At 33.7% G+C, this 17,422-nt stretch overlaps 1 protein-coding gene across 8 annotated transcripts in view; it reads right to left on the bottom strand.

The window, feature by feature from the left end:
* Window positions 1-4,617: 4,617 nt before the first annotated feature.
* LOC126184939 (serine/threonine-protein kinase MARK2-like) overlaps window positions 4,618-17,422 on the bottom strand; it is a 297,700-nt gene continuing 284,895 nt past the window's right edge. For 4 of the 8 annotated variants that reach the window (XM_049927665.1, XM_049927615.1, XM_049927659.1 and 1 more), the window contains 3 exons: window positions 9,121-9,153; window positions 7,118-7,226; window positions 4,618-6,969 (listed from right to left, as the gene is read on the bottom strand). In XM_049927665.1, the coding sequence (XP_049783622.1) occupies window positions 6,751-6,969; window positions 7,118-7,226; window positions 9,121-9,153 (361 nt within the window). In that variant the 3' untranslated portion in view covers window positions 4,618-6,750. Of the gene's footprint in view, window positions 6,970-7,117; window positions 7,227-9,120; window positions 9,154-14,496; window positions 16,442-17,422 lie in introns of those variants that run through there. The other 4 variants (XM_049927622.1, XM_049927649.1, XM_049927638.1 and 1 more) reach the window with 4 other exon arrangements.

A 17,422-nucleotide genomic window follows, 5' to 3' on the forward strand; every position in this document is an offset into this window, starting at 1 on the left:
ATGGATGTTGTGGAACATTGACTTGGATGTAAAAGTGATAGTCCATGGTTTATCTGAACTTTTATTTTATAAAGCAGTCTAAAATATTATTTAACTAGAAACAAACAAAAATACCAATGTGAATCAAATCTAGTTCCCAAGAAATAGCTGTGGTAGAAATGATAGCACACTGAAATCACTGGCCATAAAAGTCAATGATTTGTAACCAGCCAGCAACTCTTCTCTTATGTCCTGACAGACAAATTTAATGTAGTAACATTCATTTACAAAATTATAGATAAACAAACTACTTATATAGTACATTGACTAACTTTTCTTAGAATTACTTGTTAACTGTCTCTCATTTTGGCTGCTGTAAACATTTTTCCACAGAGAAAGCCATAAAAACTTCACAAATGAAGTGCCAGTGGAGCTAAATAACAAAAATTATCCTGTAGCTATGTTTTGTAACCTAACAAGCTTTGTATGGACCACAAAATTGTATTTGGCACATTGAAATGTTGCTGCATTATGAGATCCTTCTTATATGGATGGTGTCTTACCAGAGGGTAACATGGACTGACAATGTGTTATTCTGGATGACTGGTTTTGGATCTGCTACTGTTCTTAACCTACAAAAATGATCTTCCAATGACTCTGAAATATGGCTCAAAAACTATAAAAAATTGATAGTGACCTACATGTACTAATCAAAGGTGTAAACTCAACCTTATATTTACCTTCTGGGACAACATATCACAACTGAGCTGAGAGAAAGTTGTGTAAGTAGGTAAGTGCACTTATATAAATATTTTGGAGTTCTGACGCTCACTTTCAATTACATTACTCCTTGATGGTTTTTGTTGCTGATAATTAAAATCTGTTTTCATCTAAACTGTGATTTGCACAATAATATACAGCACAGATTTTTTCATGTGAACTTTAATTACTTGTCAATGGTTCAGAACGGAGGTACATATCTGATGCAAAAGTATTCAACAGCCTCACACTTAACAAAGCAACAAATTAGGACTACATAGGAATTCATTGCATGAAATGTAGTAGTACAATGTAAAGAGGCCTTTATTGCAACAGATGTGGGTAGCTATTTTCTTTGAAAAATACCAATGTACTCCTGTAATTCCAGGTATTTAAATGCAATAGCAGGAACATCAGCCTTTTCTTTCTTTCTTTTGCTAATTTATTACTTAAGATTTCACTGGTTTAAGAATAAATAGTATGAAGCAATGAAGTGATAGTTTATTACTGATGAAGTGTAATGAAGAAGTTTCTTGCAACTGTTTGTTTTTGATGAGGCTACAATACACAAATGAATGAATTCAACCTAGAGAAGAAGCTGCCAGACATGGTACCCACCCACAAAGAGGTTCACACAGGAGGAAGATACTGCGGTTACCACGAATGTGCTTAAATTTTATTTTTAAGTGAGTCTCTTAAAGAGGAATAATTATTAGCCAAAGTCTTGGAATTCGAGAAGCACTGGAAAAGGAAATGCTTTGTAGTAGATGTACTTGTGGTAACAGTAAATGTAAAAAGAAGTTGACCAAATGCGCATTGAGGGTAACAGCGGCCATACCATGCCTTTTAAATGAACAGATTGCGCAACGTTTGATGATGTTAAAATTACTAATATTTCGCACAGATCTTGACAAAGACGGAGCAATTGATTTTAAAATTACAGAAGAAGCACAAATCCACAGAGCTAAACAAATTTTACAAAAGGGGTTCTTGATTTTATGAGTTACTTAATACGCAGTTTGCATACAACTGATAACAATCTTTTCCAATAAAGATACGCCGAATGTGTTCATAGTAGGTGTGGTGTGTGTTTTTCTGAAATAATCAAATTATTCATACATGAATATGAAATAGCTAATAAGGGTAAATGGCAATGAATCATTTCCATATTCATTAATCAACATATCATTACAAAAAATATATATTTCAGGACATCACCTTGAGCCCTTTATCAATTTATGTAGTAATATATCAACAAATCAACTCTAACATACAAGTCATAAATTATTTGGAAATCAGCGCAATGGTTATGGATATAATGTCCCTAATGCCTTGTTTGAACTTCTGCTTACAATCCTGACTTGACTTAGCTCATTTAATAAGCTAAAGGAGTAATGTGTGTATCTACAGCTCTTTACATTTATTTCTTTCATTAAGTACTTATAGCAAAAAATTACACTCACTCTCTTCCATATCACATTTCATGAAGAAACACATTCACCACTCAGGAATCTGTAAATTCATACACAGGAAGACAACTAACCATGAAGGCAAAAGGTTTACAGTACCACTGTTTACAATACTCAAAAATGAAATAGAATGCGTTGCTGAGACGATCAAATGTTTCACAAAGTATTAATTTTGTTATCAAATGAAATGTACATTTAATTTTCGTATGATCACACATATTTATCCATTTTCACACTCAAATTTGCTAACGTATGAGCTTACAGAAATTGCAGAACACGTAAGACTTAAACCAATGTACTAAAGCAAATGTGAAACAAACTGCTGCTAATTTCCTAAGGAAATAAATTCATATTTTTGTTGACTTATCAGACAATCTTTGGATTTACTAATATGCGGATACTTTTTTCAAGCTACAGATTTTGTGCACAACACAAATAATTAGCACTTTCTTGTAAAATTTAGTATGAAAACCTTGTCCAGAAGAGAAAGAAGACACCACCTACAAATGTCACTGCCTTTGTCATACTGTTTATTAAGTCACTGTATGATGTTTGTATTACACAAACACACACACAAAACCTTACGGTGAAGAAAAGCAATCTTTAAAAAAAAAATAATAATAATAATAAAGAAATGCATTGTTGCTTATTGTAACAAGAGAAGTAAAATGATGTGTATAAACTTCAAAATGATCAGGAAACTGCCCTTAAAGTGATCATACATTCTATACTGTCCCAGCAGAATGAAAGTGAAGTGGAGATTCAATAGGGCAAAACAAGCAGTAAACTAAAATATAAATGAAGTATGAAGGTTTATGTGAATATATGGAAAGAAAGAGGTAATTAAGTAATCGTAATGTTAACTGAACAAGAAAGGCACACCACACATTCATTGCATTGGAAAAATTTTTGAAAAGTAACCCCGTGCCACAGAGAGAGAGAGAGAGAGAGAGAGAGAGAGAGAGAGAGGACACAATAATTTCAAGCATGTCTCTGCTCCATGCCGATTAGTTGCTGAGCATATACTGAATGTACTATGTAAAGGTAATTATAATGTATTTTCAATGTGCACAAGAGTAGTAGTTGTCATTAAAATGAAGAAAGAGATTGCAAAAATCCCTGAAGAATAGGAAAAAGTTGATCATAACTTACAAATTCAACATTCTAAAAGATTTCACCTCAATCACATTTTCTGCCGTCTTAAGACAACGTAGCATTTTTACTGAGCAATGAACAGTTGTAAATCATGCTCCTTTTTGAGGAAAAGTTTTTATTACTGTAATGTAACTGTGGTATTACTGTTACAAAATACAAAAATGGAATTACTCCCACTAATGCTTGATTTTAAAACATTGTAACGAAATTTGGTTGTTCAAAGACTAAAACAGGCTAATCACTACAATTTTTCCACTGCATTTAACACAACTCTTCTACTTATCAATGAGTTTTATCTTCCTTCCAACAACAGTTTCTTGTATTTAAAATGTCATTAAAAGTGCTCTAACACATTTACCAAACTTCAATGCCTCACTATAATTTATTATTGAAAACTAAGAATTTGCACAATCAGATGTAACAAATTTAATTCTCAGGGGGGAATATCTAAGCAAACTGTATATGTTTCAATGCCTGCAGGACGAACATAAAACATGAATAATGTTACTGTGCAGTTGCATAGTCAGGCAAGAATATATGCAACCATCTTTTCTTATTTTTTTTGGTAGTGAAGTACTACTGGTGTACTGCAAGTTACCTCTTTGGACAGCTGAGTAATATAATATTTCGAAGCGATTGTCCTCTACCAAACCAAAAACCAGTACACAATTTTCAGTTCTTAACATACAAATCAGCAGACAGACATATTCAGATCCCTTATGCTCCATTTCTGAGGATTTGTTGAATGAAATCAAACTTTTTTTGTTAATATTACAAGTAAGTACAAAACACTTTAAAGCTGACATAAAAAATATTGAGAAATCACTTGTATGAGAACCTGTCAAGAGAAACAACATGGAGTTCTCACAGTATATGCAAATGTGGCTAGAAAAGATCTGAATTAATGTTTTTTTTTTTTAATGTCTGAAACACACACACAAAATTATACTTGTGAGTTACGTTTGTTGAGTTTGAGAATCGAATCACTTTTGGTAAAATATATATATATTAAACTTTAGTTCTTGCAAGTTTCAGGTAACAGACGTTTCTGCAAACCTAGTATATATGAATGTTATACATGAATGTTGTTGAAAATTAAGTCTCTGTCAAGATACTCAATTTAATTACACTGTCACTGCTCAAGACACAACGTGCTGTATACATAAATTGATAGCTGACCATCATAACACACAGTGGTAAATTAGGCAGTACAAACCTTTTATGGAAAATTATAATCACTGAAAAGCTACATTAATTTTGGCTGTATCAAAGTAATTTATTTATCACAAATAGGTCAAACCTATTGATACACCAGAGTCTCTTATTTGATACTTTTGATCCTCACATAGGTATTTACTTTATAAAGGAAACTCTATTTTAAATGAGTATTAACATCAGAAACAGAGGAAACCAAATGATGCTAACTGATTCTTGACACATGCTTATTTCAACATTTACTGATATTTTCCAAGAGAATTTAATAAATACGGAAACATAAATAAGGCACTAGAAAACTTCATTTTACAGGACTGCATAGAGTCCCATTTTGTAGATATCTGAACTCATCTCCACATTCATTAGACTACTTACTTGACTGTGAGAGTACCTGAAAAATGCACTGACTCCAACAGTTTGCAGATGAATTTTTGACCAGATCATACAAGTAGCAAGACTGACATAACTATGCACCACAAGCATACACATTATAAAAAATGTCTGACATTATAAAAACATCTGTGATGCAAGTGTTCCCTTAGGAAGTCACACCATAAGTGCCATAGGCAGAGGGTATAAAAAATCTTTCCCTATGATTTAGTTTCAGATGATTCATCTCTCCACTTTTTTTTAAAAGTTAAAACTCTGTCGAGTTCATAGTCTCTAACCTGCCTCCTCTTATTTTTAATAAACAAGGGCAAAAGGCAGAGTGTTACTAACCACAGATACATGAAGTAACTAACACAACAAAAGCACTGAAAGCCAGTATATATCAGTAAGATATTATGAGGTGCTTTTTGTAAAAAAAGTCATTATCTACTCCTCTCCACAATCCAATGCTCACATTCCTTGACTAACCTGCAATGACCTATTCAACAACAAACACAAGAAATGTAACTTACCAAAATTAGGGTTTAGGTTCAATATTCGTGTGAATGGTTAGGTTGACCTGGAAAACTACTCACCAAAAATGACGACAATTAAGTACAGATGGCCCTACGACCTCATTTTTGTCCACTAGGAATACCCTATAAACTAACATATCTCCCCCCCCCCCCCCCCCCCAACACTGAACAGCAGCACTACTTCATGTACTGGTGGATAACAACCCGAAATATATTTAGTACGTTCATGGAGGACAAGGAGGAATGGGAGGAGGAGGAGGAGGAGAGAGAGAGAGAGAGCAGAGAGAGAGAGAGAGAGAGGAGGGGGCAGGAAAGGGGGCAGCAGAGGTGTAGGAGGAAGGCCTGTCTATTTAATCAGGTTGTCTCTGCCCCTATTACAAATTAAAAGAAGCACAAAACCATTATTTTAAGAATTATGCTATTTAAAACAAGGAACAGGCTATTGAATATTGCAAGTTACACTGTGAGTCTTTATTATCTTACAAATATTTCAGAGCTTCAGCCTTGCTTACAACATGATGCTGCAAAACAGTGGAAAATTGCTGTTATTTCCCAAAATCACTATGTACATGACGAATATTTGAGATCAACAGCCCCATTGATTTCATGGTGCCAAATATAAAACAGCAAATGTGTGACTATTACAACATTAGACCTACAAATGAATAAGTTCATTTACACTAAATTTCATGTCAATTTTATGTTAATTCCATACAATTACTGAAAAATGTTCCAACTGTATAAAATCTTTAGGTGAAATCTCAAGGACTGTAGAAAATGTGGATTGGATTCTGAAGGTAACTGAAATATTTACAGAATGAAAATAAATAAATTGTGAAAACAGAGCACTTTGGAAGAGATTATTTTTCATGGATCATTGAGTATATACAAGTCTGAGCCATTAATGGATGAAAGTTCCAAATCCTGCTTCATGAAGAAATGCATTTCTTGCCTAAGCCACATCATCACACTACCGAAGGGCAGAAAAAATAAAAATAAAAAGCCGAACTTTGAACACTGTACAGAGGCTACTGACTGCTCCATGAAGTAAGGAAGTGGTGTTCTACATATTCAAGCATTATACTGGTTGAGCTGCAGGGGTGGGGGGGCAAGCATTCATCTTCAAATGGCTCCACAGATTATCGCCTGAATCGCCATGGCCGTCGTGGGCCAAGTTTCCATCGTCAGCCTCTTGAGGGAGCTGTTGATGTGGAATGAGGTGCTGTTCCACCTTCATCCTCACTACAGCCACCCTCTAGAACGGGTAGTCACAGCTTCAGTTCATTCGCTATCTTCGATGCAATATTCTTGAAACCAATCGATGTTCCAGAGATACGCTTGAATCTTACTCCGTTAAGGGACAGTCGAGGGAGTTTACACACTTCTATCTCCCATTGAACAAGTGAGTCTGTGTTTGGATCACCATGCACACACAACAAAAGGAAGCGTTCACGTTGTTCATAATCACAGTTGTTAGCGTCCAATACCTGAAATTGTAAAATTTATATAGAACAAGCTGTAAACACTTACAAAGTAATGAAAAGAAGGAAATAATAAATGTTCATTCTACATTTACCATTAAACTTTGAGATTATTGTCAGCACTACTGCAGTATTGCTTAAGAGAAAACATTACCTTTCGTATTTCTGCCATTATTTCATTTGGGTCCCTTGATGACGTTGTCTTCATACTCCACGTGAATCTTAATGATCGAGGTTTAACCTGATCATCATTGACAGTGCTGCTGTAAGAGATTTATTCACTGTAATTGTGGATAAAAATTTAAATACAATTAATCTTTACCGTGACTACTATTTTATAAAGAAAATGCAGGTGATAATGTAAAGATTTTTTGTTCACATTAATATATCTGTCCTGCCTTCTCACAAAACACACACACACACACACACACACACACACACACATTCATTTTCATAAAATAAAATTTTGACTATTGTTATATGAGGTTACTACAAAGATGTTACAGGATTTACATATCAAAGTTGCCTAAATGAATTGAAATGTCGTGATGTAGTGTGACTTACCTAAGTGAACAACAAATGAGAAGTATTAACTTAATAACCAATGACTGGAATACATATAAATGTTTCTTAATAGGTGAACCCCTTATGAACAAAAATAGGTAAATACCTTATGAACAAAACATCAATAAGTTACATAATCTGTTAAACGTTCATGCATACAACCACATTACGGTATCAGTGCTTATTATTATTTTATTTCATTTCATTATATTCCCTTCATTTTAAAACCGAATTTGCATTACAATATTCCTATGTTCCTTTACTGCTACTTCTACATTAGCCAAACTTGTGTTGTGATGTGCTTTGGTTTGGTTTTTTTACTAATGTTATTTCATGATGACCAGTACCTTTGCTTTATATGGAAAATAGTTCTACAGTGTCCCTAAATGTTTTCCGAGAACGAGGTGTGCACACACTTATAAAGGTTTGACCTCACAACATGCAGGCAGGGCTCTTGTAGGAGCTTTTAAGGATAGTTTGCATTTTCCAAACAAAAATAGTGCTCTTCTGTCTACAAGCACAGAGCAAACTAATTTGTTTCATTCATTTGAAGAGGAGATAGATGTAAGTTACGGGTGCACTGGCACAACAGTTCAGCAGTCTATGGCAATACAGTGACTCGTCACCACTGAAGAAACTTCACATTATTCACACTGTGGAGAAAATTAAGGCAGGTTTTTCTGTTCCCCCCCCCCCCCCCCCATTTCTTTTTGTTTTTTATGAGGAAAGGGGATGGGAATGAGGGAACATTTTAGATGCCCTTCTAGTTCACTGCATTCTGAAGGATACTACTGAAAGTCTTGTATTCAATGAATTTTTTTTGAGGATTAAGTTTTTTTCAACAGTGCAAGAAAACTGACAACAAAGACAGCTAATACGTCTTTTCATCAAAAAAGGGGAGGGGGAGAGGGGGGGGGGGGGAGAGAGAGAGAGAGAGAGAGAGAGAGAGAGAGAGAGAGAGAGAGAGGGGGGGGGGGGGGGGGGGGAGAGGAGAGGAGACTTTAAAACTGAAGGTAGTTCATTGTCTGTTACGTATGTCTTTGTACTTACAAATTTTCTTTTCTTGCTTCTAAGTCAAGTAACACACACAAATGACTGCCTACAGTTACTTAATACTTACTGAGGTTTACAAAAAGTCATCATTAGAACCTGAATGTGTATCTGCCTCTGTTCAATAGCATGCACACTCTCTTTTCATAGGATAACGATCCCCCCCCCTCCCCCCCCCCGCCGCACACACACAAGCCGAAACCAATAATTTATTGTTAAATGGCAAACTATCAAACATAATTGATTTAATTCTAAAATACTGCTTTTTAGTTCATATTTTTTATCTATCAAACTCCTTGACAGTACTTACCATGTAAAACATTTCCCGAAGTTACATATTTATACAGGTCATCCGTGTGTGGAATTTTAGTGACCAAGATCTCTCCCTTTGCTTTTTATTTACAAAGCTAATTCTTGTGTGTGTTTGCATGCATATTGATATGAACACAACCAATTTAAATGAAGATCAGTAAAAAATTAACAATGGAACACTTAAAATAAATCTTTAATATACTACAATATACGTAAAAAGGGTAAACGTACCTAACTACATGTTTAGGGACCGTATCCATGGGTCTGAAATTCAAAAAGAAAGCAAATCTAAACAATGATGGGTCAAAACAAAACAACACATATTATGAAGTGCTGTGCAAAAAGACATTATACTTCAACAAACAAAAAATGCACATTACATTACAAACATTAACTGCAAACTTAAGAATCAAGCAACACTAGGACTCCACTTGCGTATTTCACAAACCAATGACCAATGACTGTTATGCCAGTATTTATTAGCTCACACTGACCTTTCCATTCCTGATATTTTAAACAATTGTTTTAATACCAGAAAACATGATCAAGATCCACAACAAAAATGCACAACTACAAATGCAAACTTTTCTCAGGGCATGAACAAACATCAGCAATTGGTTCAGCTTCGAACAGAACCCCAGAATGCAGAGATATTTTCAGGAGTCAACAAGGAGACAGACACACACACACACACACACACACACACACACACACACACACACACACACACACACAGAGAGAGAGAGAGAGAGAGAGAGAGAGAGAGAGAGAAATGGTCTTGATAAACAAAGTGTGCGGTTCATAACTGAACACTAAGAAACAATTGCCTGCAAACATCACCACTGAAAAAACTGCTATCTCATACGCTACTGAATTCATGTACATGTACTCACTGATTTTGAAGCAAAGACAAATTGTACAAACATAAGAAAAACATTACATTTTAAATGTCTTCAAGTACTGAAAGGTGAAACACCATGGAATGTAAGTTACATGTTCCAAATTTAGCAACCTTGAACAAACTTTTTTCTACTATAAGAATGTAATGAATCAGTGTCAAGAAGTAATTATCAGTTTTTGGAGCAGGATAAAACAGTTAATTAATCTACAAAATAAAATAAAATACAGCGAAAATAAAGTTTAGATACTGAATCACAAAACACGATGTTCAGCCCTTCTCGACTTATTTTCTTTGAGTCGACATTAAATTTCAACAGGTAAAGATCCCATATTCATTTTAATATTGTCCTAAATGTGGTCTCTCTCTCTTATTTACATTAACTCAAATCTGCTCCCATGTCTATGTGATGTAGGTATGATTCTTGTCAGCTTTACTAATATCATCATTTAAGAAATTCTTTTAACCATTCCTAAACAACAAGTCAAATGTTACCGACACAAAATGCAGTGCACTAATCATTATCACATTAATAACACAAAGGTTTATGCAATATGAAAGTGAACAATATCACCTTACAGAGTTACCATACAAACTGGCCCAACAAAAGCCACACATTTAAACAATTACTTTTTTTTTAATACATACTGCAGTTTTATTTTCCAACATAATTCTGAGAAGGGTGGGTGGATAAGTATTAAAATGTATCATTGTAATTGTTGTGTATGGTTTTTATATGTATCCCCCCCCCCCCAGCACAAGGTTTTCTGAAGTATCAGCATTTAACATCAAACTGAACTGCCTGACAAGGGATTAAGGGAGTTTTGCATCATATGATGAAATTTTGCTTCACCCACATTTACATTACTTTAAGAAAAGATAACTATGGAGATTTACTCTAATTTTTTTTTCTGCATGATCTGTTATACGTGTTCCACTTATTATATAAATTGTGACCTACCTGCTGTCACACTGAAGCACCATGTTAATATAATAATTAGGCTTTTGAAATATTCATTATATTATTACTTTTAATACTGATACCTAATGCAACTTTCTGAATACATGGTAGCGCTAGGTGTGATAAGTAGCATTATATTTCAGAACCATTTTCATAAAATAATGTTATCTAATGGTTGCTGTACTCTGACAAACTGATGTATTTCATGGTGTGTAAAACAAAATTGTGCCATTGATGACAGTGTTAACTGATACACAAACTTCAGAACAGTAATATGTTGCACATATCCTCTAAAACATATGCTGAAATACTTTCCGACTGAATTTATCTAATGGAACTTGGATCTTGTTACAGAACGCAAGACAATCTGCAGATATAAACAGGTCTGTTTTTCTTTTTGTAACAATAACACACGAAATTCTCCTGTTAGCTCATTTAGATTACTGCAGTAATTTGTCACAGGCATCTAACACAAAATAGTGTTGGAAAACACAGTTATTATCCCCATGGCTCCCAAGGGGGAGTTCATCACAACCACAAAATGTAGTTACAATAATATTTTACCAGCCATTTGTGCACCATATGGATCTACTATTAATTTGTTACAAATCCAATAGTTGAGGCCTATAACTAAGGCACAACTGTTCCTCTAGCACACAGTTTCAACTTAAGTGCAGATACTAACGAAGGATTAACATAATTTGCCTACACCACGTCCTTATTCTATGAGAATTAATTGGTCACATTGACAGAAAAATTAATGTTTTTCTTTGTCTCCACAGTAATGATAGCTGTAGTGTAACTTACTTATTTTTCAGTAACTGAATAAATACAGATGCAATGGTTGTACTCACCATAGTAAAGTTGGTTAATGGTACAGTTGACTGAAAATTCTCAACAAATAATTATGAAACCTACAGTACCCTGAATCTATGACACTTTTCCTTTTGGACGCTGGAGGGTAAAATACCACTAGTAGACAGTTCTGGAAGGTGGCAAAGTCAATTAAAAGTCACTCAAACTAGAACAACAAGGGCATGATGCCACAAACAAAAAAATCTGTTATGATGCACTCTTCTTGGTATGCCGTCTTTTCAAATGCGCCCCTTGCTTTCTAACAGCATGGAATGAATCATCTTCAGATGCTGATGACTAAATATTTGTCATTAATTCTTCTGAGCATGTTATGATAATTTTGGTGAAGAACCAACATTCAGCAAACCATATTCAAGCAATGCTTCAATACTCAAGAAATCTGTATCAAATGTACAGACTGCATAGATATGAACCTCATTAATTTTCTTGGTTCTCCTTGTCACTTCAGTAAAAGCAACCTTATAAATAAATCTTTGGTGATGGTTACCTACTGAAAAACAACTAATTTTGGGGCTACTACAAACATTAAACTATACATTTGACAAAAATGTTAACTTACGTTTTCAAATTTCACTTTACTGAATTCACATATGGTCGTTGCTGAATTAACTTGATTCCCACATTATCTTAATCCTTGCCTTCACATTCAAGCTAGCACCGACTACAATAATTCTTTATAGTATGTTTCAGAAAAAGGCGAACAGAAATAAATAGAAAAAGGTAAAGCCACTATACGTATGGAACAAAACTGAGTGCTGCAAATCCAAAACCTATTTCTTTTAAAGCCAGGAGCAGTAATGAGCTACGAATTTCACACTTTTCATATGCAGCCTTCGAAATGTAGCATTACACAGTGGCACCAACACATGGAAAGCGATATCTCCTGATATTTGGGCTCAACACAAAAAGAATTCTGAACTCTCATTGTTGACATCTACTTGTCCTTATCCTTACAACAAACGAAAGTTCATTTTAGTTTAATAGCTGATCATGAGTGTACCTGTCCTCCAACTTACTTTATGTATTTTAAGTAGATATCATAGCATGCTACTTTGGCTTAAATTATATGCTCTGATATACTGTGACAAAAACACTGTCCACATATGTATTTATGTTCTAGATAAACATATGGATAAAATGTGCAACAGTGAAATAATTCTTTGTTATATATCTACTATGAGAAATAGCAAAAATTTTTGGAGCACTTCAACCAGTTCAGGTCTACTCTGCTTACGTAACTCAGAAAGAAGGAAAAATTCGATTGCAGAAATACACACAAAGTAAATTTTGTGGTGTGGATGTTTGAGTTACTTTTCTAATAAAACACACAGTTTGTTGTGTATTCCAAATATATACATGATACTAATCCATGAATGATCCTTTACAATCCATTAACAGTGTGTGAAGGATCAGTGCTTAAACTGAGACATATCATTTCATAAAGAAAGCTGCTACCATATGAGCTACCTGCACACACCTCATGGTCCAGTACAAAGTACATCTCACAGCAACCAAATTACAGCCATACCTTACGACATTTGCTATCATATGAGATACTCGGAACCAAAAGCACACCATCAATTTGGGACTGTAGCTTTTATGCATGCTCCTAACATATGATAATCTTGTGGGGAACTAGCTCTATCTGTGCTATAGGTCCACACTCGAAAAAAATGTCAAACCTATGGGACTGGTGGTATGTACCCAAATTTTATTTTAATAAACACTCATTTTTCCCAAAACTTTTGTCTCCGGGCTTTGGACCCTTATAGTTCTCAGTGCCTTACATACTTTCTCCATGTAGTGCTTTTTCTGTGACAGATGCAAGAAAACCTTTATATAATTTTGAAAGCAGAGGAAAGGTACTGACACTGTGAGGATTGTACTGTGACAATGAAGGTCTCTTGGGATACCTCTAATATTAGAAGTTTAAATTTAATTCATGTACTAAATTTTACTGTTTATTGACTGAGGATCATCAAAATTAATGAAACTCAAGTTTTTCTAATTACATTATCGTAATGTGTTTATCTGACATGTTCCACACTGAGGAGGATTCCCTCTTTTATGGGTCTATGGAATGAATAATTAATCTAAACTTCTAAATATCTAATCTGTTGATAATAGTGCTGCCTGAAGTTTGACTTAATATGGCACAGTTTTAATCTATCATGAGATTTCAATCTAATTTTTATCTTCAAACTAATGGTTTTAGAAACCTATTCTCTACAACCCAACAATACTGTGTTCTTTGAAAGTGATTTATGAAGAGTTTCTAGGTTAAATACACAATAAAAACAGAAACAACAGGGTAAATGCTGATTCAAACAACTTCAATTTCCATTTTGGTAAGTGTTAAGCCAATGATCTGGATCTCAGAAATATAAACTGGTTTTTTTTTTGTTCTTTTGTCGAAGAGAGAAAAGGTACATAACACACAAAAAGACACTAAAAATACTTACACCTATCAAATTTACATTTCTGCAAATCTGCTAAAAATGGGGTAAGCCAAGTCTAAAATGTTTATTCAAATATTGTAATAACAAAATAAAATTTGTTGCGAAAAACACTTCCTTAAGAGAGACTGATTTTTTCTGACAATACTTCACTGTGTGTCTTGGTTGCTTTGGATGTTGTGTTTGTATAAAGCAGTAATAAAAAATGTGTACTACTACTACTAATATTTAATGCTCTTGTAAATATTTAAGGCAAAAAACAAAAAAATGATCATATAGTAGAAATGTATTAAAGAATTTTATTCAAAATTTAAAACTTTCAACAAGATGCGTTTATATATATATATATATATAATATATATATTAACTATATAATATATATATTAAATTGTACACACACAAAATAAACATACAGTTGCACAAAAGGGATTTCTGACCAATATTTATGCAAATAAAAATCAAATAAATGAGTACCTCAAATAATATACTCTTCTGTGTGATGCGATTTAATTTTATAACATACAATTTAAGAGCTTATCAACAGTTTGAGCTGAATCCAAAATAATGTGTAGTATACATAAAAGATCTTTAAGAAAATTCATTCAGTAAGCAAGTAAATGCAATGCACAAGCACTTTTTTTCACTTTAATATGAAGTACTGTTACCAGCATTAACAATGTCTATTTATTTGTAGAAAAGTTGTCCTTTACATAAAACACTTTCCATATCTAGAAAGTGCAACTAACAGAAAACAGAACACTGAATTTCATATAAAAAAGTGAGAATTATTGTTAACAATGTACCATGTGTTACTGGTAACAATTCAAGGTTTAGTAGTAATTTACAAAAGAGTCATATTTAACTAAGGCATCTGAGAAGAAGCCTGCATCAAAAATTGCTACTGAAATGAAATTACTGCAAATACAAGAGTTGACAAATTTTCTAAAGGCACTGCTTAAGTACTCATTACTAACTCAGCATGCACAACTATTAAAGGAATGTTTTGCAGTCAAAAGACACTGTGAATTTTGAAAAATTGTCAAATATGATCAAACAGCAGTAATGGCAAGATTCAGCCAGGCACCACGTCCTGTATTCTTAATATCATTTGAAATAAATACTGACTTTGTGGTTTTAAACCTGAAAATGTTTATGGACTATTGTTCCGAGTATTAACAATAATATTTTCAAGAGATACAGGTTATGATCGCATAATGCTGGTTATGTCTTTTGTTTAAATGCACTGACAATACTGATTTAGTTACTACTAAACAGCATTATTTAGCACACGCATAAAGGATGAAAATAAACTGTTACCCTGACACTGTATTGTAGTTACTGAAGAAAGAATGCTACGTATGAAATATTGTGAGATGTATAGGACTCAAAAGGCATCTATGTTTACAGAAATACACTGTGATTAGTCACTCAATACACAACTGCATAAACAACAAAAAACCTGGGAATTTAAGAAGCTGACTAAAGTTGAGCCATTCACTCAATTTATATACCTATGTAAAAAATTAAAGGAACTAAACAAAGGCAGCATGTTTAGATCATTGCCAATCTAAGTTGCTTGGTAGACAGCATAGGGTAACATTCATTCATAAGTATTTGTTCCCCCAAATGAGATGCACTTTTATTTACATAGGCATGCAGCTGAAGAGTCATATAAACAGTCTTCTGAAGCAACGTTTCAACCCTGGAACTGCATTAAGTCTTGCACTAACAGTTGTGTGTGGATAACTAATATATGAAACCCAGAATCACGTACACCAAGTACATTAACACATTAATGTAATTGTGCAGCTGAGGTAAGTATGAATACTTTAAGGCAATAATATTGCTCATGTTTTGAGTAAATTTCTGATTGACTTCTTGTGTTATAATATGGCACACACTAGTTTACAGCTACCCTTTACAAAACAGTCTCTCAAATGGAATAAGAAATTACAATAATATTTAAGGTAGACTAGACCTATTTCCTGTGTACTTCTATTTACAATACAATTAGATAATCATAAAATTGATTATCTATCAAAATAAACTATACCTGCAACAATAAAAAAATGTTGCAGATTTCATGCGAAAGTTAAATTAATAATTTATTGGATAGTAACAATTCCTGTTCAAAATACATGTGAAGCAAATAGCTGTCTACAGTCTGGTCTTTGGTCTCATAAAGACCTAAAGCTTGATAGCACCCCACATGTGAGCCTCACATACTGAATGATCTGTACCAAATCAAATGCAGAGCTCTGAGGATGCGTAATGTGACTCCAAGAGCCACGCATATGCATCAGTTTTTCTCAGCAAGGTTCACTGCTTCTGTGACGCCAACTCCCCTCTTAATTTTAGGTCCTAAGAATAACAAGCAGAAAGAAAAACTGCCTGTCAGTGTTAAAAATTCATACCTTTATCTTCTGGCTAAATTACAGATAAACTTTTATAGTATTAAATAGGAAACCTCTTGCACTCAATTTAGCACATTTGCCCTAACAGACAAGAAGATGCGAGTAGTGGTAGAAGAAAGAAAAGAACTAAGAATTTAAATATAATTTCAGTTGTGATCGATATGATTGATATAATTATACTACTAAGTGCAGTTGTCGAGAGAGATTAACAGACAAATACATATGCAAAACAAACCTTGTGGAAAGTTAGAGCCAAAAGGAAATTATGTATTTTTGAAAGTTATACAAAACTTCATAGTTAGCACAAAAATTGCGTCATGAATTTTAAATGATGTTAAATGAAAAATAATTACAGGAAGATGAGACACATACGCAAACAAGGAAAAAAATATAAGAAAACTTAAACATTTAATTTATTAATAATTTATATATTATGTATTTATGAAATTATATCTAATATGAATGAAAGCAATTTTAGACGCTGTAAGCTGGTTTTATACATCCATGTTGGTTGAGGTCCTCCTTTGGAATAACTGAAAATATCTTCTTTAAAACCAAAACAACATTTCTTATGCTGTATATGATGCTTGATACCACCAATCAATATGAACATGCCACACTATTTGTATGCTTCAATTTCATCCTGCCCTTGCAATTTCAAAATAAATCGAATATATGGCACATGAATACTGTAAAGCGAAATTGGTCATTTTCGATTGAAAATTAAATATGATGGATGTATTAATAAGATTGAGACCAGCTCTTCCAACAAGGATTGCAAATTTAAAAAAAAAATGTAGTATTATGAAACAGAACCATCACCCAACTGGTTGTTAAGTTTCCTTTTATAATGCAAAATATTTAGCGACTATAAGTTGTAAAATACACAGCTCTGTACTTTTCAGTATGTTCACAGACAGTGACATCT

Source organism: Schistocerca cancellata, chromosome 1, assembly GCF_023864275.1.
Source record: "Schistocerca cancellata isolate TAMUIC-IGC-003103 chromosome 1, iqSchCanc2.1, whole genome shotgun sequence".
In the NCBI taxonomy this organism is placed as follows: domain Eukaryota; kingdom Metazoa; phylum Arthropoda; class Insecta; order Orthoptera; family Acrididae; genus Schistocerca; species Schistocerca cancellata.